At 42.5% G+C, this 23,394-nt stretch overlaps 1 protein-coding gene across 3 annotated transcripts in view; it reads left to right on the top strand.

Annotated features, from left to right (window-relative positions):
* The window catches only part of PHACTR1 (phosphatase and actin regulator 1), a 300,892-nt gene that overhangs the window by 262,136 nt on the left and 15,362 nt on the right, over window positions 1-23,394 (top strand). For all 3 annotated transcript variants that reach the window (XM_053945908.1, XM_053945894.1, XM_053945900.1), the window contains 2 exons: window positions 16,983-17,038; window positions 21,883-21,944. In XM_053945908.1, coding sequence (XP_053801883.1) covers window positions 16,983-17,038; window positions 21,883-21,944 — 118 coding nt within the window. The remainder of the gene's footprint in view (window positions 1-16,982; window positions 17,039-21,882; window positions 21,945-23,394) is intronic.

Genomic DNA, 23,394 nt, shown 5'->3' with positions numbered 1-23,394 from the left:
ATTAATAAAATAAGCATTCAATATATTGTATTTGCTCAATGAGCAAGCATCTATAATGTCAGGCTAGACTATTTATCCTGCAGAATATTGGAGTTTTTCAGCATGCTGGAAAAGTCTTCAAGATTTCCTTTATTGCAGTAATCAAGACAGAAACGGTCTTCCTGCCTCCCTGCAATCAGCTGGCTTTGATTTAAAAGCCTGCAAGCAGGGACCCTGATCTCAAACATCAGGGGCTGCAGAGGCACCAGCCTACTTCTTCACTGGGGAGCAGGCATGGCTCTTGGACCAGGGCCTGTCTCTTCTACATGCTTGGGGACATCATTTACCTGGTGGGGTGGCAGATGACAGCTTGGGTGCACCCAGACCCATTAGGGGAGCATGCAGGGAGGTCACAGATTCATGGAATTATAGAATGGTTTGGGTTGGAAGGGACCTTAAAGGCCACCTGATTTTAACTTCCCTGCCATAGGCAGAGACACCCCCCACTAGACCAGGGTGCTCAAAGCCCCATCCAGCCTGACTTCCAGGGATGGGGCATTCACCACTTTTATGCAGAATTTGTTTCAGTGCCTCACCATCCCCACAGCAAATAATTTTTTCCTAATACCTTATCTAAACCCTCCCTCTGTCAGTTTAAAGCCATTCTCCATTGTCCTGTGACAATGCCCTTGTGCCCTCTCCATCTCTCTTGTGGGCCTCCTTAAGGTACTGGGAAGGCTGCTACTTGTAAAGTGTAACTAAGCTCCCTCCTTGGGAGCCCCTCACAGAAGGTACAGAGGAAGGTCTCTGGTCATCTGCCATGAAGGTATTTTCATAGCCCCATCAGCTGGCCCACCTCCAGTTAAACCTGCAAGTGGCATGGGAAACAAGCTCCTTCAGCCTCTGGCTGCACTGGGAATTTGGATTACCCAAACTGTGCTCCATTTCTGGCTTTTCCAGAGCACCCTGTGCCCCTATACAGGGGCCCTGGGGAAGCTTTAATATCCAAGATTCAGCTATAAAAGAAAGAGGGCAGACTGCCCCTCTGACAGGAAGTGGTTTGTTTGGATCTGCACATCAGTCTCAAAGTGGGGAGAAACTTCTCTGACAAGAGTTTGGTGCCTTTACATCTCCTCATCATGGGATTCCCCTGCTGATCCCAAAACCTCCCTCTGCTACTTTCAGGGAAAGGAGTGGCTGATGTTCCAAAGCCAGAACATCCCCTGTGACTCTACAACTGAGTGTAAATGCCTGGTGTCCTTTACCCTCAGGTTGTGCCAGAACCATTCACCCTTCCCTTGTCTGAGCAGACATAAAAGATAAGATAGGCAAACCTGGGTAATTGCAAGCATTATAGAGCCATGTGATATTGCACCATCCATTTCATCTTCCCCTTCAGACTAGACTAGCAAAGAAAATCTAATACTCTACTGCAGTTAAAAGAGCTGCCAATATTTTGCACTGCACTGTTTAATGCCAGAAAAGGGCTCCATCATGTTTTCTAATGTGACATGACATTAAAAAGGCTCAGTGGTGGAAAGATGATTTTTGCCTCTGAAAACTAACATATGACTCTTTCTTGGGAGGCACTTTTAGTTCTCTCTGTCTTGACTAATTCTTCTCTTCAGAGTGTTTATTCCGTCTTATTTCTCACTGTATTTCAGTAATGCTAGTAGCCCCCACCACCCCACCATGGTTCAAGATATTGTGCAGCACTTAGCCTCAGTCTGAAGAATTTTGGAGCAGATATCAAAACAATGACGGGGAAATGCAAAGCATCAGTGCAGGAATACCAGGCATGACAATTCACTTGTCTCAGCATCCTTCCTGATGGTTACACACTTGACTGCCCTCAGATTTGATTCTCCCACCTGCCCATCACTGTACCTTGCGTTTCTCCCAGTTCTATGCACTTGTCACTTAGTCATGTCATGTTTTAACAATTAGGGCATGTGTTAAAATCTTCCAGAGAGCAGTGCTGCCTCACTATTCAGCATAAAAGTATAAATGAAAGGATGAACTTGAACCAGCATTACTAAAGATTCAGTGCCATCCTTATTTTCTTTAATATTCCTTTGACCGATTGTGTCAGCTGGGAGAAGTACTCAAAGACAAGAAGGAAAGCAAATGTCACTCCTATATTCAAAGAGAAGTCAGGGAATTATAGGCCAGTTGACCTCACATTCCTCACTAGGAAGGTGATGGAGAAGCTAATCCTGGAAACCATATTCAGGCACGTAAAGGACAAAAAAAGTCAGCAGTAGTCAACATGAATTCACAAGGGCAAGTCATGCTTGATTAATGTGATGAACTTGTGAAATTAATGACCTGGTGGACTACCAGGGAGCAGTAGATAATGTCTGTGTAGATTTCAGTAAGGCTTTCAACACTGTCTCTTGTAAAATTCCTCAGGTGTCCAAGAATGGGCCCAGCTGCTCAGACTCTTCAATCCATTTACCCATCCAGTCCAGAAGCTGGTGTTCAGTGGCACCAAGTCTAGCTGGACTCCAGTACCTAGCAGTACACCCCAAGGGGTCAGTACTGGGTCCAGTCCTCTTTAACAACCTTCATTAATGATCTGGATGACGGGCAGAGCATATCCTCAGCAAACGTGCTGGTGACACCAAACTGGGGAGTGTGGGTGATGCACTGCAGGATAGCACTGCCATCCAGAGGGACCTTGACAAACTGGAGAAATGGGCTGGCAAAAATCTCATGAAGGTCATCAAAGGCAAGCACTAATTGCTGACCTAGGAAGGAACCCCATGCACCAGTAATGTTGGGAGCTACCCAGCTGGAGAGCAGCTTGGCAGAAAAGGATCTGGAGGTCCTGATGGGCATGAAGTTGGACATCAGCCAGCAACTTGGGGAGGGGGGGGCGGGGGGAAATGCCTAATAGTATTCTGGGCTGCATTAGAAAAAGTATTGCCAGCAGACAAAGGGATGTGATCTTTCCACTCTACTGAGCACTAATGAGGCCACATCTGGAGTGCTGTGTTGACTTTCTGGCTCAGAATCACAGCGTATTCTGAGTTGGAAGGGATCGACAAGAATCATCAAGACTCTGTAGAAAAGAGATATTGGCATATGACAGAGAGTCCAACGAAGGGCCACAAAGATGATGGAGGTGATGAACTGGAGCATCCTCCCTGTGGAGAGCACCTGAGAGAGCTGGGACTGTTGAGCCTATATAAAAGGCTCAGGAGATCTTATCAATATGTATAAATATCTGAAGGAAGGGTACAGTGGGGACAGAGACAGGCACTTCTCAGTGGGGCCTGGTGACAGGACCAGAGGCAACAGGCACAAACAAAACAAGGAGGTTTCCTCTGAACATCAGTAACGTTATTTCTGCTCTGAGGGTGACCAAACACTGCCACAGTTTGGCCGGGGGGATTGTGAAATTTCTCTTTGTGGAAATATTCAAAAGTAATTTGGACGCAGTCCCAGCTCTAGGCAGCCCTGCTTGAGCAGAGGTGTTGCATCAGATGGGTTTCAGAGATCCCTGCCAAACTCACCATTCTGCAATAACACAAGGTATCAAAAGAACCAACAATGTCAATGTGTATTAGCAACGTCTTTTGTTTTTGAAGTGTGCGACGTTGCTTTGTTTTCCCTGGCCGCACGCAGCTCTTGGGAGCCCGGCTGTGGCGTAGCTTCCACGTGCTGCCGAGGTTTCTGCCATGGGTTCCCAGACAAGGCTTCCATGTCCCGGGCACGTGGGCTGGCCTGCCACTGTAACCATGCACTAGGGATCCGGCAAAGAAGTAAGGAATTTGTCCATTTACTTCGTGCTTGGCAGGAACGGTTTATTGGTCACGTGGTGCGGTTCGGTGGAAAGACGCGACTGCTCCTGGCACTCGCATGGGAGAAAATGGCGCCGGGGTTCTGGTGGTGTAGGATTTTATGGGGAGCGGGACGAGAGGACCCACAGCCTCCTGTCCAATAGAAGCTGCTGCCGTGGTGGTGACATCAACCACAGCGACCAACCGAGACAGGGCTGGGGTGGTTCCCGGGTCCCTGGGCTAGTAGGGATGCAGCATCAGGGAGATTGGCGGGGAACTCTCTGGACAGGACGGGGAGTGTCTGCAGGAGTGACTGGGGTAAGCTCCAATAGCACGCAGCGAAGAGTGAACCACCACGGGGAGAGGAAACACGGGGGGTGCGCAGGATTACAGAACTTGGCTATTTAACATAAATTAAAAATCCCTAATCTAAAGCCGAACCCCAGGATGCAACAGAAGTGTATGACATTGTTGGCTGAATTTTTTTGTGTGCCTTTGGCCAAATTCTGTCTCAGACTTCCCCAAATCCTGATTCCCTTCACTCTCTGTAGCCTAAGGTTTCTTTGAATATGTTTCATAAAGCTATTCTGCTGCAATGCTTGACTAATTTCTTCTGACTTGGGTTATTGCACAATGGCTGTGCCAGCACAGACAATTTAGCCAGGTCACAAGCTTTGACAAATGCCTGTCTATGACATGTAGATGTAGGAGTCTCTAGCTTACTTCAGTCCCAAGAGAGTGTGGGATTAGCTCTTGCAACTAAACTCCTTGTGTTCTCCTCTACGGAAAAAGTTACCAGGACTCAGTTTTTAAACAAGAATATCTCACAGAAATGCTGCATTCACAAGGAAATCAACCCCAGACACCCAACTCCCTTCAGCAGGGATCTGCAGTAATACATTGTACAGGAGTGTTCTGATGTCTCTAAAGAGGAAAACAGAGTGGAAGTGTGTATTTAATGTACATTTTGCTAAAAACACTGCTCAGAGGAGTTTGAAAAGCTGACAGAGTGTTGTAGTTGTGAGGTATTCCCCCCCCACTCGTGCTCCCTAGCAGCTGCTGTTCATTAGCCAGTCTCAGCAGAGCAGAGTTGTTACTAGCATTAGATAATATCCAGTCATAAGAGTAGGCTAACCACCCAATAAACTATAAGGTACAGATGTAAATTCAATCTGCCTGTAAAGCAAAACACAAGTCCACATGGTTGTGGCTACTGGGGCTGGAAGGAGAGCTTGAATGTATCCTTCTGCTCAATGTGGATGAATGAGAAATTTCATGTTTTAAACTAATAAAGAAGGTGAGCAGAACTGGGAAGCAGGCACTGGATCTGTTTGCCCAGGCCATCCTAGCCAGCATCTTTTAGTTCAATCTGCAGCTTCTCATAGCAGTAGGTGCAGTTTCCAGCTTTATGAACATTTTGTGCATCATCAGTAAATACTCAGAAGGGATTTTTGTCCTGGTGATTGTGATGATTTCCTTTGCTGCCTTTTTCCAAGCCCCCTGTCCTTGCCATCACTGCAGCTAGATATGCAGAAAACAAGTGTATGCTACAAAACCAGGGCACTGAATGCCCAGGACAGAGGTATTTCAGTCTTGGCATTTGAGTGTGCCCTGCAGGGAAATCCAGGCTTCTCCTATGGCATGTCAGCAGCCATGAACAAACATACTGTGCTCGGTTTGAGGACAAAGTATTTTAAATATTAATTCTCTTCAGCCTTTCTGCCTGAATGCCAGCTGCAAAGCTATTCAGTAAGGAGCTCAAAAAACAGTCACCAATGTAAGGCAGTCTTTCTTTAGAGGGCAAACAATTGCAAAAATGTGGACTTTGATAGCACCCTCATTTGAAATATCACAGGGAAAATATCTACAACACATTCCCAATGAGATTTAAGAAGTGAAGTGTCTGAAGTGTAAAGGAAAAATTATTCTTTAGGTCAACAGAGCCAGGAATAGTTTCTCTCCCATTTTATACAAGGAAGATGTCATTAGGCATTCCCTCCCCCTCCATAGTTCAACATCACCTCTAGTTAGTGGAAAAAAAAATGTAAAGAATACTGGTATCACCCCAGCAGCTAGATTGTGGTAATGAAGCAGGTTTTCACATTGATGAAGTGTCAGGTGGAACACGGGGATGTGCAGGCACCTGATAGTAGTTGGAAAACTGAGTGTGGAGAAACTTCAGTAGGGGCTGAACTGAGCTCTCAAAACTTCAGGGAGAAAATGTAAAATGCTGATGTCACACTATGCAGGGGACAAAGAGAAAGACTGCAGCCTGCTCAACATAGCACAGAGGGTTTGAATGTCCCTCTGGAAGTCTTTTGCTTCACAAAGGGAGGGGGGGTTGTTTATTTTGAAGTTAAGTGTATTTGCCTGGAAATAGGATCTTTGTTACTTTGGAGATTATTGATTCCCACTGCTAATTCCCTATTTGATGTGATAAGCCTCTTTATAGCATTCCATTTGTTTTGCTGTGGAAATATGTACAAAGCAACAACAGAAAAAAAGCTTATCGCTTTGTAGTCCAAATTTAGCCTCCAGGTAATTATGTGCATCTCAGTAACTTCAAGAGAAGAAAAGGCAGATGGGACAAGAATTCTCCTGAGTAAAAAATATTTTGTCATGCTTTTAGGCCACTAGATTTGAACCTAAAGATGATGATGATATAATTGTGGAATAATCATATCTAATATATTTTCAAAATAACAAATATGCAGTTTCCTAAGGCACGGGGTTTTTTGATTTTAACCAGGTAAATAATTTAATCTGGTTTTGTTTTTAAAGCTAGACATTTTTGCTATTTTCTGTCTCTATGCTGCATGTTTTCATTGACATTCCATGAGATGCCAGGATTTTTTAAAAAATTGTTTCTGACCTTTGCTAATGCGTAGAGGCAGAAGTTGGCTCTGGCAAGTGAAGGTGTTAAATACACACCGGCTGGGAATTTGTACAATGGACAAATCTCTGGATAGGGTGGTGAAACATTACATTCTCTAGAAAGATAAGAAATTATTGTGCAGTTGGTGATGCAGATACAAAAGAATCAATGTTGTAAAACACGTGCAAAGACCTGGTCTGACCAGCAGGTATCCCATTAAATGGTGAGGAATGACTGGGGCACCTGCACCGAAGTTTGCAACACAGGTGCTGGGGAGAGTTCTCCTTGTAATCCACTTCAGTAGATTTGTGGTTGGAATCACTGTAGCAGTAGTTATCGGAAGGAGAGTTGTGTCTACTGGACTTGGCTGAATAATGGATTTTTTTTTTTTTGCATTTGGTACTCCAATGGAACAAAATAATTAACAAGTGGAGTAGGGAAAACTGACTAAAAATAGCAAGTGCAGGCATAATTAATTTTTTTATTACACACTGAAAACTATCATTTCAGGTCAGAATTAAATATTGTCTAGTGCATTTTTAATGGTTTTTAAATTTTATTGGTTTTGAGAAAAGCGTATCTAGTGAGTTGGTTTTTTTAAGCTGAAACTACTAAGTTTGACCTCACCTTGCAGATAATTTCTGACCTTCTAGAACTCAATTTTCTTACAATTTTAGTTTGTCACAAACATTTCAGCCAGTCCTAATTCTTAATCTTCAATGAAAATTTTAGGCACAGCCCTTTGCAAAAAGTTACTACTATTTATCACCTGCCTTTCATGAAGTCTGGGGATCAGAAATCCCTCTGTCACAAATAATTAATTGCTCCTAAAGCTCTCAAATTTGTTTACTTCCAGGAATTTTCCACTTCAGTAACAAGACAAAGTATGGGCACCATGCTATTTCCTATGCATCTTTTCTACTAGAAACTGAAATATTGTGGTTTTGAATTGCTAGCATTGCTGACTTCTGTTACAAAAGCTTTTATTTAGAGTTCCGATATTGTGGCTGTTCCAAGTCACTGAGTATTTTAGCTTTTGATTTATTTAGCAGAAAGGGTGTTGAGTTGTGGTTTTTTTTTTTTTTTTTTTTGACATTACCAGTGTAAAGGGCCTTCTTGGAGATTAATTTTATTCTTGCACTGTTGTTCATTTGCCTTTCTTCATGCTGGCACTGGTAACATGGTCTACAACAAACTAATATGGTGAGGAGGTATATGTGATACAGGCCAAGAGAGCTGGGGTTGTTCAGCCTGGAGAAGGGAAGGCTCCAGGGAGACCTTAGAGCAGCCTTACAGTGCCTAAATGGGTTTCTTAATAGAGATAGAGAGGGACTTTGTAAAAAGGCATGTAAAAAGCGGGGACAAGGAGGAATGGCTTTACACTGAAAAACAGTGGGTTTGGAATAAATATTAGTAAGAAATTCTTTTCTGTGAGGCTAGTGAGACACTGGAACAGGTTGCCCCGAGAAGCTGGGGTACTCTCGTCCCTGGAAGTGTTCAAGGCCAGGTTGGATGGGACTTCGAGCAGCCTGGCCTAGTGGAAGGTGTTCCTGCCCATGGCAGGAGGGTTGGAACTAGATAATCATTAAGGTCCTTTCCAACCCAAACCATTCTATGGTAATTCCTCTCTCTGTACTTTGAGTGGTCTATAGCTGCTGTAGTAACAGAGGAGACTTTATTAATTGGCTGTGTATATGCTGAGATTGACATCAGCTTGCTGAAGTTCCCCACCCAGATTTCCTTCCTTAAAATGAACAGCTTTTTACATTTTGGATAGAGATTTTCCATGATGGTCACAGATTATTTGGACTGCCAGGCAAAGTTGGTTTATTTGTTGACATATTTAAAATGTTCCTGGCTTGATATTTTAGGGTTACAGTTGTGTTAGTTCATATGTGAGTAAGATAAGGTGCTGCTGCTTTTTTCATTAAACAAATTCCATATTGGCAGTGCTAGAAGTGCAACATACCTACTAATGCACAGGTCATGTCAGTCACTGTGGTCCACAGAGGCCCATCAAGGGGTCTGATCTTCAAGCTAACAAAACATAGGGAAGACGATTCCTCCATGATGCGTTTCAGCCCTCAATCCTTCCTCAGAGCCAGCAGCTGCTTCTCAGGGTAGGTTGCATTAAAGTTTGTGGCAGCAGATTTCTCAGAAGAGGATCCTTAGAAGAGAGTGTTGCTGGGAAAGATCACTGGGGCTTTAAAAGGTCAAGAGCTCTGGGGGGTGGGGCTGTACTTTCATTGTCACCCTCTCAGCCTCCCTCAGTGTTTTCTTCCCTGGTCCCCCAGAATTTCTTCCCACCTAAAGCATTGCTTTTTGTCTCCATCCCAAGGCCATGCCACATACACAAAGGAATAACTGTTCTATTCCTATATCAAATATGTTCCAACATCCAAGCTTCCCTGAGCATCAGAAGCCAGGGTGGGGAAAATTCCAATAGAGAAGGGGATTCTGCTCTTCTGGCTCATACATGAAGACGGCTTTGCTTCTAAGAGTGTAACTACCTTTTATTCACTGCTGTAAGTACATTTGTTCACAGAGACAAAGAGATATTACTGTAGAGAGATTTTAAAACAAACCATTCAATAATGCCTATAGACAGGAAGCGTATCTGTTCAGCTCAGATTGATTCTTTTTGGTGCCATTTTGCTCAAGTCATTCACAGATTGACCTTGAACTGTGAATTATGATATCTGTAGCTTTGTAAAATCAGCTTTTAATTCAATATTATCACATTTGGTGAAGCAAGTGTCTTCTCACAATGCTGTATAGACAACAGAAGGACAATCGCTAACATTTTAGAGCATTTTTTTCTCTATTACAATGGGTCCTAACATCCATCTGTTTTTTCTGGCATGCTTCAGATTTTCAACCAGCATTTAGTATATTTTTCACTCTGGATTTCTAGTACTCAAAAATATCCCATTTTTATTGTTCCAAAAATACATTCTTGAATTAGATACATACTAAATTCCCTCTTCTAAAAAAGATTGTTCTTTGTTTCCTACTGCAGTTGTTGGATATTTTGTTCTTGCGACTAGGGATAAGAGATTTGAGAAGTAATGCTGCAAAGCTTGGTTGGTATAGCTATCTTAATTCAGCTGTGCCTTTTTTTTTTAATCATTTAAACTTACGTGATCATATTTTATGTGAACAGCCAGCATTTGGCTGAGAGCTTTGACGTTAATGGAACAGCACAGTAATGAAACGGAGCAGGCTCCATTTTAGAGCTTGAGGTGTGAGGCATGGTCTTGCAATGTTCCATAAACCAGTAGGCATCTCCCAGTTAGTATTATTGAACACGGGGCCAAAAATCTGGATTTGCGTGTCTATTACTGCTTGGCATTATCTTTAGAAAAGAAAAGAAGTAATTCCTTGGGAAAATGCAGGTGTCTGCATTGTTATAGTGGTCTAATGGAAGACTGATGACCTGGCTGTGTCATTATTCACAGTGTTTCTAGTCAGAGTTATAGGGCTATCTAGTAATTGCTTCATTTCTTTTAGCAAAATACAGAGTTCATGGCCCAAAATAATTCTGCTTTATTTGGGTATTTTAAAGAAATTTGTTCCATATATGATGAACAAGATTTTAACCTTATGCAACCATAATGAATTGTCAAAATCTACATTTTGAATATGATTTTCTTTTCCCACAAGACCTACTCTGGGCAGACAGTTCTTTCTCAGGAAGCTTGTAACTTTCCAAAGAATAAATCAAAATCATAAAAATTCAATCCCTCAGTAAGCTGAACCAGAAAAAAATGGCATCATTTGAGCCATGACTCAAGAATAGATTCACATGATCTAAAGAATGTTAAAACAAATTGGTCAGTTGTAAGAGTTTTAAACAAAGAGCCAGCTTGGTTATATTTCTCACTATACACAAATGCTTGAGCAAGCAGAAAATTTGCTGATTAGTTTTCCCAAAAATCCTCACTGCAATCTAGACTAATCGGAGCTTTAAAGTCTATATTGAAGCTGTTTCTCAACACAAAATCAAGTCTGGGATAAGGATAATTTTGGGGGGTAGTAAATGACTGGTTAGAGCCTGAATTAAAGTCTGAATAATTTCAGTTGTAAATCTGATTTTCCTGTAGAGCCCAGCTGGAAACACAACTGCAGATGTGTTATGGGAAATATAATTTGGTTGCCTCGCATTCCAGACTGTTCTGTACTTCTTGCAGTGCACTAATGCTGAGCAAAAGCATTGCCTCTCTCCTTAGGGTTATGGGACTGTTGTAGCTATCCTGGATCAAATGGCAAGGGAATGCAATCAAAAGTCCAGGGATGCTAAGGCAGAAGCAGTACCTTGCCAGTAAGGCACTGGCAGAAAGTACCTTTATCTTCAATTGAGACTTAGCAGTTTTTTAGACTTTCACCAAAAGCAAACACTTCCTACCAAAATTGTCTTACTGGTTCTCTGTTAAACCGTCCCAGTGGTGCTTCACCCATTTTCCTAGGGATGAACAGGCATCTCTGCCCACGTTGGTCTGCTTTAGTCATTGCCTGGCTTCCTTACAGCTGCAGAAGCATCACCATCTCCCAGAGGCTGAATATTTTAAATCAACAGGGAAGTGGAGAGCAGGCATTACATGATAACTGAATCGTGGCAAACACTCCTTATGGTTTTATTGCCCTAATTTCTCAGGAAAAGGAGTTATAAAGTGTATTATCATGACTGATACCAGGAGACTTGTCATGCTTACCTGTGAGTGACCTTAAAGAAAGTAATAATCCTACAGATTAGCAAACATGTTAATGGAGTGTAGTACAAGAATTTTATTGGTATAAAACTGTTACACTTGCTTCTTTGGGTAGAGATTTTCTATATAATATGCCTTCAGTTTATTCTCTCATTGATAAAACTGCATTTAATCCCATTTTATAAATCCTGTTTAAGAGAATGATAGTCCTCTGTAGACTCTACAGTCTGGCTGTCAAAATCTGGGTTGACACTTCAGAGAAAGTGAACCTCCAGGCTTACAATGATTTTTTGCCCATTGTGCAGTGATGTAAGGAAAGGAGGTAGTTCATTCCTACCCTCTGCTACCAGTTAACTGGTAGAACAAATACAAGATTTTCTTCTCTTCTATTTTTCTCTGAATTTTCTGTACATGGCATGGGAGTGCAAAGAGCCTCTGACAGCCTTTACTTCGTCAATTCTGCTTTGCTATCAGCATTATTATTATTGGGAAAGACGAAGTAAATTAAGACTCATTACTCTCATTGAATTTTCCTCATGTGGAATTATTTTGTTGATGTAAATCAGCACAGTTCTACTGGCTTCATTCATGCTCATTTATGTCAACTGAAGAGCAACATTGACAGATAGTTCTTTGTAGCAGCTGGCTTCTCATGTGGCCAGCTCAGATTTACTGCTCTGTTAGAGCAATGTCTAGGGTAGTATGAACCCAGTTGCAGCTGATTAATAACATTTGCACATAGAGAATTAATTCAGAAGTTGCTCCAGAGGTTATGCCCCACTGTGCTCAGAAGTTATTTTACATCAGGGTGACTTAAGTCATGAGGAACAACTGTGTGAGCATGACTTGGCTCAGAGATTCCTTGGGGATATTCTGGACATCTCAGCATCCTGCTGTGTGTCCTGTCATGTCCACCAGTCCTGTTCATGGGTCCCACACACCAGATGTCACCATTCAAGCACTGGAGAGCTGCTAAGTTCTGCTTTCATGTCTGCAAACACTCACAGTTAATAAGCCTGCCAACTGTGTGAGGAATCATTTTCCAGCAAGCCCTGTGTTATATCCAGCCATTATACTTGTGCGTCACCCCACACTAGGCTCTTAAATTCTCTTCTCCTCTGGACAGAGTCAAAGATAAATTCCTGGTACACAGAAAACACATATACCACAACATCCTGTTCACACAACAAGCTGGATGGCATGAACCAGCTTTTTCTTGGAGCTCATCCACAGCAAAACAAGAGATCAAGGAGAAAAAACCCATGACTCCTGGTAGAGGACAGCCTAGGCAGCCAGGAGCACCTCACTTCAAAGGTGCTGCCAGACAAAAGGGCTGCAAAAATCTGAGCCGAGGCCCCACAGGGGGTTGGCTGCTGTCCTGAGAGTCCTCGGGGAGTGGCCACACTGCAGAGCAGGGTAAGTGTCACTGTGTACTTCATTTAAGTGTTTTGCCATGCCCAAGGAGATGTTTTTCCTTTTATTGTTCCTGCAGAACACTAACACATGGAGCAGAAACTTTTTATTCTGAGTTCTCGGTTTGCTGGGGAGGGTCCAAACAGTAGCATCCATCAGTGAAAATGCTGCCTTTCTTTCCTGTTGGTCCCTGAGGAGATTACACCCAGACCAGCCAATATTTTAGATCTACAGCAACTGATTTTGCATGATTGTCCCTTCTGGCCCTAAACTCCTACTTATCTGCCATAATGTGACCAGCCCAGCCCAGAGCAAATTCAAAAGAACAAACAAACAAAAACACCCAACAAAATAAGCCTCACTATACACTGTCCTTATGAAGAACTACTCAGCTCTTATTGTCTAACACGAGTGGGATTTGAGAAGTAATGCTGTATTTGATCATGCAGAGAATTTATTCAGAAAATTGGTTTGCTGTCAAGTTTATCTTTGTAAATGTGAGCAAGCATTTTATTTTTTACTGACAATCGCATTGGATATTATTTTTTCAGTGAAATCCCAGCAAAGCTTTCCTTATGTCACCATAAATCTTAGGAAGGTTTCCTTTGTAGTAAAACCTTTGTCACAGTGTATTTGCAAAACTGTTGTAATCAATATTGCAGAAATGTATGGAGTATGAACCAAGAAATACATTGTAAAGCACAAATTATAAAAATCTTTCCCATCCTCTTGAACGCCTGAAGCGTATTGCAAAACTATATGGATGGCACAGTGAAGGTCAGGCATGTTCACACATGAACATTCTAAATACCGAAAGTGCTGTTAGAGGCCGTTACTTGTGGAGGTTTGTCTCCCCTTTTCCTTGGTCAGACACCTGCACTCACTTAGTTTGATGGAACAGCCAGAGTTACCTTTCTGATCAACAGCAGCACCACACATCTCCCTCCATCCTTACAGTTTGCACCAGCAGATCCACTCTTTGCTGTGGCACCAGGTTCCTTCCTCACCTCCATTTTCTCCCATTTATTCCAATTGTGCTGCTAATGAGACACCTTTTTCCTGACCTGTGGCCTCCTGACTGCCTCATGCAGCCCCTGTGATGTTAAATGAAATAAGGCACAGCAGCAAGCCAGCAATCAAACTACTGAAATCAACCTGTTCAAGCTAGGTGGGCTTCATTAACAACTTTTTATTCTGGGCAGGATAGGAAGGAAGGCAGAAGAGGAGAGCTATCACCACTGATGTTTGCCAAGGTCAGAGCTCTATGCTAGAGATGGTTTACTTAAAGTAAGTGTGGAAGAAAAAAACTGTGTCTTTGCAGCCACAGTAATAAAGCAAGAGCTGCTAGTGTTTCTTGATTTACATTATCAATAACTAGTATCAAGATTTTCAAAGATTAACAGAGATGTCAACAGTTATTCAACATCTGGCAAGCCTAGAAATTAGGCAGCAAGAAACAAGAGCTTAGATGGTCCTGTTCTGAGGAGCTGGTAGAGGTGTTTGTTAGCCCAAATAGTTTGGGGGCAGAAGTCACTGTAACAGCATGAGACAGAATTAAATTAAATGAGCAAGAGACCATGAAAAGAAATAATTGTGAGAGCTTGGAAGGGAAGGGCTGTGGAAGGGGCTGGGTTTATTTGAAGAGTTCATCAAGGAGGGACTTACAATGAAGGAGCAGGAGCAGGCTCAGACAGTCCCAAAGGATGAGGGAAATCAGAATGTAACAGCAGTTCATGGAGATGAAAGCAGACACTGGTGCTGGAGGCCAGGAACCTCCATGGCTTCTCTTCATGACCTTCTTCATCCTCCAGTGCTGCTTTACTACTTGCACTGTAAGGACTAATTAAGATTTTGTTCTACTACAAGAATACCTTGGTTTTTCCTACTGCCTAAGTCACATTATTAGAAACTTGGGATTATAAAACTCCAGAAGTGATTGGTAGTCCATGAATTAATCTATCCAAAGTGGCATGGCTTTTTCTGCTGTGCATCACTTAAAAGTGGCAGTCACCATTTAGGCAGGAGTACTCTGCAGACTGAAAAGGGTGGATAATGGCATCCACAAAGTAATTTGACTCTTGATGGAGAACACAGGTAACCTTGGCTGGCTTTCACTTGGGGCCCTACCAGACAGTGTGGGGAAGAATCCCATGGTCTATAGGTCCTGAGCAGCACAGGTGTAGCAGGTGCAGATAATACCAAGGGCATACTTGGAGAAAATCTCTGTCCTCCCATGTGGAAGCAATGACATGGTAACATGCAGTGAAAGCTTAGTTTAAATGCATATACTTCATGGCAGGTACCTCACTAAACACATGGAAGATGTGATCCTTGTTGCAAATCACTTCTGTAAGTAGATAAAACTTCTGCCTTCTGTTAGAAATGTCCTAATGTGAACTGTTCGTGACAGAACAGTTATCTGTGTCCTTCAATCCCTGTTTCTTGGAAAAGGGAGGACTTTTGGGGAGGGTTTTTTCTTTCTCCTTTTACTATGATGTTTGTTTCTGTAGAAGCTATCCACATGCTGGATGTCTGGAGTTCATCCTGAACATCCCTCTGATGCATCCTCTTGAAAAGCATCATGGCATGGGGGATTAAAAACATAATACGGTTCCTGCAGACACGTGTGGTGGGGCTAAAAGTGGCAACTTTTTCTTTTTTGGTTCTCATGTGATTCTAGAAATTAAGTAGTTTTAATTACTTCACAGTCCTAAGGCAAAGTCTCCCATTAGCCACAGCTACTGTACCTTAAAGATGGTAATAGCAAGCACTTGACTAGCACTTTCTGTCTTCAAAGTACTTTGCAGACATTCTTTACTTCTGAATTAAGGATCAGTTTCTGTCCCTTTTAACACTTTTCTAATGAGATAAATGTTCAATCTGCTTTGAGAAAGGGACAAAGCTCCTGACTTCAAATTCTACACTGAAATAGAGCTGTGTTCTGCTGGTTTATTTTCATGGTGTAAAGTGCCCCCAAAGGACATATGGCTGGTATCACCTCTGCTGGTGGAAATCTTCAGACTGTAAAATCAGGTGCCTGTAAATCTTCTGTCTTCAAACACCTGGTACAGGAGATGGACTCCTACCTAGTGCTTGTTCAGCCCTGTGTTCTGCACACAGTGTGAGGGGCAGGGGTCTTGAACTGGCACACACATGAGCTCCTGACTGTGGAGAAGGCTGGGGATGCATGTGCACCAGCAGCTTAGCCCCTGTGTGGTGAGGAGCCATTGTCAGACATCTCTTGTCCAGTCTTGAAGAGCCAGCTCCATTTCAGGGAGCTGCTGCGCCCAGGGTCGGGAGAACATTCATTGCAGAAGATGAAGCCATGCAGCATTCTTATAATTTCCTATCAGTGCCCAGTAACCAGTTACTCACAGGGAAACTAGTCCAGTTGACAGAGGCTGGGGCCCTCAAGTTGGAAACATCTCTGAGTGACCAAGTCTGAAGGAAGAGAAGGCTCTGTTGTGTCATTGGTATCATTGACAAAACACCCATTGACTTGGATGAGAGTATGAGGATGCCCAACAGTGCTGACTTCTGATGTCATCTCTCTGGTCTACTTTGTTTTGCAAAGACTCTTTTGTGCTTGCTCTGTATTCTGAATATTCAGGTCATTCCTATGTATAGAGCCCCCATTTGTAATTAGATTGTGGGGTTTGTTGACCCTATTACGTACAGGTTGACTGGCAAGTCACACTGATCCTTCAATATAGGATTTAATAAAAGCCACAAGAGGAGGAGGAGGGTTGCTATTGTTCTGCCCTCAGTGCTGCCAAACAGTCCCTTGTTTTTCTGTGTCTGTGTGTTCAAACTCTGTGTGAACCAATGGGCCGCAGTCAGGAGGCTGGTGAGAGGGCAGCGACAGGGTTAGCTGGATCCTAGCTAGAAATACTTGTGCAAGTCAGGAAGCAGGCATGGAGGGAAGGAAATTAAGTGGAGACATCTGTGTGGCTTAGCTTTCAGCAGCTCTGCCTGGGGTAGGGGTGGGAGAGTCATGCCTAAGATGACATAATGTATTTTGTCTTTCATGGGTTGGAAACAGAGGAAACTGCGAAAGCAAAGCATGGTGTGTGTCACGCATGGTCCAGGCATACCAAGTACATAATGGAGCAGTGTCAGTGCTTTCTGTTCTGCCTTTCACACCACAAAGTGACTCTACAAGACAGAGAACTGAGGAGAATATGATATGGTCCAAAAACTGATCTTGGACTTTTTTCGCAGACGACTGAGCCAGAGGCCAACCGCTGAAGAATTGGAGCAGAGGAACATACTGAAACGTAAGTCCTGATTCTGCTGACATTTAACCTGAAGCCAGATAATCTGGGTTAGATTTCATATGCATTTGGTGTTTTTTATAAACATCAGCTATTCTCTGTAAGCATCACTGATAATAATTAAAAATAATAAAGGGCATCGTAAGTGCAAATAAGCGTGGAAGTCTGTAACAACATCTAGATCTGGAGAAAAAGTTCTTTAAAATGAGAGTCAGTAAATTCACAAGAATAAACAACCTATGGAGAAAAAAATCCCATGTCTTGAATGGCATTCCAGACACATCAGGGGGTCAGTCATCCTGAAAAGCCTCCTTTGTGCAGCACATATATAGATGAGCATCCCATTGTAAGTTAGTAAAGACATTAGGGCATACCTCAATTGGCTTTCCTAAAAATCTTCACAGCAATCTATACTAGCTGGAGCCTTTATTCAATTTAAAAAAGAATCCAGTGTGACTCAGGATTATTCCCGTGAATTTCTCCCTTTAAATCAGCCAAAAATTTGCTGGTAGAGACTCAGCCTATGTTATTTTAAAGGGACAAAATACCACTCGGAAATCCTGAACCAAGTTAGTAGATACATTGCCACTGACTTTAAGGGAAGCTGGACTGATATAATTTTCATAACCTCATGAATGAACAGGAAGAACATTACAGTTTCTTTACTTCTATGGAAGTGTTTTGAATATTTAAAACAAAAAAAGCTGTTCATCTAATTGTTGTTATTTTGGAAGCAAAAAAAAACAAAACAAAAAAAAAACAAGTTCTTCCCCTTTTAAGTTAGTAAATGCATATTTCCAGGAAAATTTCAAAAAAAATTACTACAGAAAAAAGTATTCCAAAATAGTACCTTATACATAATGTCTCCTTAGGTAGGTCCATAATTCACCTTCTCTTGTTTGAATAGCTGCATTTTATAGAACCATAAAAACGCGGTAGCAGAAGATTAATTCTCTGAAAATCAGCAGAATTCATTTTTCAAATACTTCAAAATCAAATTCTTAGCAGATTAATGATAGAGTTAGTGCCCAGCAGGGTCTTTTTACCTGTTGATGTTATTACATGTGGCAGTCAGAGAGAGAGAGACATCACTATGAATGCAAAGAGGAGAAAAGACCGGACAGCAGAGCGGCATGAGCAAGCCTGAGGCTGCTGCAAAAGCCATTTGTTTGGGACCAGCCCTCTCTCAATAACTGTGCTCTTACTGTCTACTCCTAACTCCAGTGACTGGCTGCTGGAGGAAGTCAGGGGCAGAACCTGGGGATATATTTGGCACATCCAGCTGTGATTGTCTCACCAGGGTGTAGCAGAGCAGCAGGAGAAGGGGGGACCTGCAACGTGACTGATGTCAGGCACAGAGCGACAGAGGCCATTTTTCTGGCAGCTCATGTTGTCATCCTGGGACCTCTGAATAAACACATGTCAGGCACCACCTGGCACTGGTGCATGACCAGCAAACACTGCCCTGGCACTGGGGGAGGTGGGGTCTTGGGCACCTGCTTTGAACCAGCATCAGCAGAGAGCAGCATCTCCAGTGCTGGGTGCCTTGCAGACATTCCTAAAGGTCGTGTTGCCAAGCACAGCAGTCACAGAGCACCTTAACAGTGTCTTACATTTCACAGGAATTACCCCTTGAGTAACATCCGTTTCTTTTTTAATTGAATAAAGGCTCTTAAATGACATGGATGTTTGAAAATATTAACCTGATTCCAGAACCATATTGTATTTCCTAAACAGAATTTTTGTAACTTGCTTTAGCACAGATCTGCCCCAAAACATGTGTGTATTGGTAAACAAACAGCTTCCTAATTACAGGGAAGAGTAATGTGGTATTTCCAAGGCATTCCAACTTTTGGTGAACCACAGCAGGAAAGAAAAAAATTAAATTTGTTATATAATTTTAAAATAAGAAAGCATAAACATGGTCTACCCCTAAACAAGTAAATATAAATATTTTCTGGTTTCTACATAATTTTCTAGGTCTAATTTCTAATTTTCTGTCATTTCTCTAGACTTCTGAGAAGGAGCATTATAATAAATATAATGGAGTGTAGGGAAAGAGAGACTCAGGAAGTACTAATAAAAAGAGTATCAATTCTCTGCATAAGCAGGTCAAGCAATTTATGAAAGCCCAGCCCAGAGCACGCACAAACACAAAAGAAAACCTACCAAGCTCTCAAGTAGACTAAACAGGACTTTCTCTGCAGTTAAAGCTGAAATCTCCCTGATGAAAATGTGTCTGGTGCCATGATGTTCCTATTACATGTGTAGCTGCATTGCTGCCCATGCTGATGGGAAAAAATGAGGCAAAACGTGGTTGGACAGCCAGTCTTTATAGATTAATTGAATGCTTCCTAGGTCTGTGCTGCTGCAGTAATTATGAGTTATCTTTGCAAGGGCAAAGCATCCATTGCCAACTTCTGCTTCTTGCTGATAGCAACAGTGAAATCACAGCAGCCGCAGCAAGGAAACAGAGCAGAGACAACTGGTTCTTGTAGGGTCTCCTTCACTGAAGTATATCCCATTCACTGACTCATATTTAGGTCAAGGGCATGGAGTGGGAGGAGTCGAGGCCTGCAGGGTTAGTTTGAAGACTAAAGAACACTTTGCAATTACACTTGCTGTCCAAGTGTATAGGGAAAGATGCCTCAATCCCCCATCATGCACCACCCCTGTGCCACTTCACAGGTGGATAAAAGTAATCCAGTTGTCAGCCTGGCACATTCAGGTGTGCCAAAAATTATGGTTAGGTGGGTTCTGAATGCCTCAAACTGTATTGGGGGACATTTCACATCAGCACAGAAATCAGGTATGAAAATTGTACCTACATCACCCTGACACACAGGTTTGGAGAAAGAGAATCTCCTGAACATGTAAGATAAAATAAAGCATCGGTTCTGTAGCTTCTCAAGATTGTCATGACTTAACTTCAGAGAAATAGGCTAAAACAAAGTCACTTTCTAGTTTTGAAGGAGAATGTATTCCTATTTTCCAGCTTTTACCTACCTTAAGTCTTAAGCCTGCCTGGCTGTCTCTGAAAGTGGGTGGCTGGGCTGAGAGTGAGGAGAGGAGAAAAATATCAGATGCCAAGGACAAAATTGAATAGCCATTACTAAGTCTTATGCTAACTCCTTGGCTGCTTGCAGTTCTACCCTGACTCTGTGTGGATTCTCTTTAGTTAGTGCTGTGTCTGAAAGCAAGCGTTTGCAGGACCAGCTCCTCCAAATTTGAGACACAAAGGGAAGAAAAAATTGCTAGAGGATCAATTGCTAGAAGAATATCCAGCCCAGTAGGGACAGAAACCATTGAAAAAGGAAAATTACATTTATCAGTGTAGGTACTCCAGTGACTGCTTAAAAAGACAGTTGTGATTCCCTGTTGTCTTATATTCTTTTTAGTCCCCTACTAGTTTCCTTCCTTCTGAAAATATAAGCAATATTTTTGGTAAAATGGCACTTAAAGATCAGAGGTTTAGTATGAAACATCATAACATTGACAGGTTCTTTGTCCATGTTGGTGGAGATTTCCCATGCCTAATGAAGTCAGTGAGCAGTTGTGATAGCACTGTCAGCTCTACTGTCCTGAGCAGAGGGAAATTTGGTTTGCAGCCTAGCCCTCCTCACCTGCTCAAAGGCTTCTGTGGGCTCTAAACCTTAGGTCTCATTTCTGTGTTGGGATAGCCCCAGTTTTCTAGTGAGAGTGCTGGCTTGTGCTCTCACAGATGAAGAAGCTATGGCTGGTGGATTGTTACTGCTGCTCTGTAGGAGATGCCTGTTCCATCTGCAGGATCAACAGAGAGGAACACGGGATGCCCCCTTGAGTTTAGTGCAGTCCAAAGTTTAACGATTTAAATTGAGGCGCCTATCCTCAGCTGGCCTTTGAGGTCCATAATGTCCCCTGCAGAGAGTTATTCCTGCCTGAGCTAGTCCTAGCTGAGCAAAAACTGGATCCCAGCAGGGGCACAGAATGCTTACTGGAAAAGCTGATGAGTTGTGTTTGCTCTCACCTGTTATGTGCTGGTATGATTGGAGTAAAGAGCATTTCAGCCATCAGTGAAGCAGTGGAGACAGATCCTAACTAATCAAGAAGCTCAGTACCTGGAAGCCTGGGATTTTAGTGACTTTTTGTAAAGGTTAATGCAAAGACAATGCATGACAGCCTGCTCATAAATTGAAGAAGAGTTAGTGTACTCAAATGTGATTGAGCTCTTGAGGGAGAAGAGTTAAGGCATGCCCTGGTAAGAACTTGTAGCACGTGATCTTTTGGCTTAATGTTGAAAGGTAATTCACCTAAGATGCGCTTTTATGCTCCAGTGTGATACTTTGAAGGTTCATGATGGAAGGACACACTCTCCTTAACTCTGCTCATGCCATGGGAAGTTGCACAATTTGCCTGGCACCTCTATTCCAAAGGGTTTTTTCTGTTTTCTCCAAAAAGTAGCTGCAAGAAATTATTCTGCAGATGGAAAAAAAATGCACGTTTCTTTTCCAGTCATTGACCTTGCAGAATCCAAGCCTATCGTAGCTGAGCCCCCTGAGGCTGCCAGGCCTGTGGGCAGGGAGATAACATTTTTTGAAGAGCTGGCTTGCTGCCCAGCCCTTCTAGAAAGTGACACGCATGAAGAGGTGCCAACACAGGGAAAGGAAGGAAGCTGTAGATGTTTCATGAAGTGTGTGAAGAAGCGCAGTAGCTACGGATCAAGGACATTCACCAGCCCCAGAGGGACATACTGTGCATCAGAGAGGTCCTGAAACATTAATACACTTACTGATGGAAAGGCTTATTTTGTTGCAAATGGTGCATGCCTGATGAGTCCACAGTCTGAGATACTTGTAAATCTTTTACAGCCCGGAATGAGCAAGAGGAGCAGGAGGAAAAACGAGAGATTAAGAGAAGATTAACACGTAAGGTGAGAAGCAACTTTGTTCTTATTATGACACTGCTGCAACTTTCTCCCTGCTCCACAGCTGTTTGCCTTTTTCCTTTTCTTCAGCACCATTTTCAAAAGTAGAGCGTGAAACAAGTCTTACAAAAAAATCTTTAAAATAAATCAGCAATGTTACAGGTTGTAAGTCCACAGAGAGCAAAGAAAACCACTTTGGTAGCATTTCAGAAAGGAAAAAAGAAGATCTAGTCTTCATAACTGAAGGAGTTTTGAACAGTGAAGGATAGAGATCAGCATTTACAAGGACCAGTGCTTCTTGTAAATATAATGGCTTCTGTAGCCATTACAGAGAGCAAAGTTAAAGCAATGCTGATTTGAAAATTCCACCAAAAAAACCCTCATAAAACTGGAAGCTAAACATTTTCTGGAAAGGGAGGTTGTCAATTGAGGCATTTAAACTAAATAGAGACAAGCATTTAGGAAAAAGCATATAGTGCAGAAAACAATCTTGTATTGGCAGGGAAGGACAAACAAAACAGCATCGCTTGATTCAAAAGTCATTTACTCTTAAAACTGAAGAACAGTAATTTCAGATGTACACATTCAGTTTTGCAGCTGGCATAAATGTCTATGGATGCCCAAACATACGCAGTGATCAATCCATCCTGCTATTGCAGAATGACCTTCTTTCAGCACAGACATATTTCCTATCTCCAAGGGTAAAGAAAGCCCTCTAAAAACTCACATACTTGTGAAGCAGCACCATTCCCTTTCTGGTTTTGTCTTAGTTTTTTTGACCTATGTGATCACAGCTTTCATGTTATAAATAATAACAAGGAAAGGTCTCTAAATATATGTGGAAAAGTTACATTCTGAGAACTGAATTGCTTTCTACCACGGTTAAAAATCTCATGCCTTATTCTCAGTTCATGTAAATAGGTAGAATTCTTGGTCACCAGTGAGGGGATACTGCTGTTTTCTGCAGGAGCTAGAGAGCCATAATATTGTTTGTAAAACACTTATATTCCTCACCACAATGACAGGGATGATTTTGCATTCCCTCTTAGCACTGCCTGAAAGAAAAGATCCTAACTGCATTGCAGATGTTTCATGGGATTGAGGCTCTGCACAAAGGCTGGAAATACCATTTTACCAAGCTTTCAATTTCCCTGTACATTGAAGGGTAAACATGTGCAGGAATCCATTGCAGAGCTTGATGCCATTTGAGGAGCAGCTGTAATAGATACAGAGCAAAGCTCCCCACTCCCAGTGTGCCACCCAAGAAGCGAGGGCTTGCTGACTGAGCCGGCACCATCGCCACACAGTTCCCATCCTTCACTATCCTGTAGGAAAGGTGCGGAGCACAGGAATCATCTGTCGCAGGCAGAGGCCACAGCTCAGCAAAAGCACCCAGGCTGCCTCTGCTTCAGAGCCTGCTTCAGTGTCTGCTCCCTAAAACCTCAGCAGTTTTCTG

This window comes from Vidua chalybeata, chromosome 1 (genome assembly GCF_026979565.1).
Source record: "Vidua chalybeata isolate OUT-0048 chromosome 1, bVidCha1 merged haplotype, whole genome shotgun sequence".
NCBI classification, from domain to species: Eukaryota; Metazoa; Chordata; class Aves; order Passeriformes; family Viduidae; genus Vidua; species Vidua chalybeata.
Note: the sequence above shows the minus strand (reverse complement) of the source record. Positions and strands in the feature narration are given on the sequence as shown.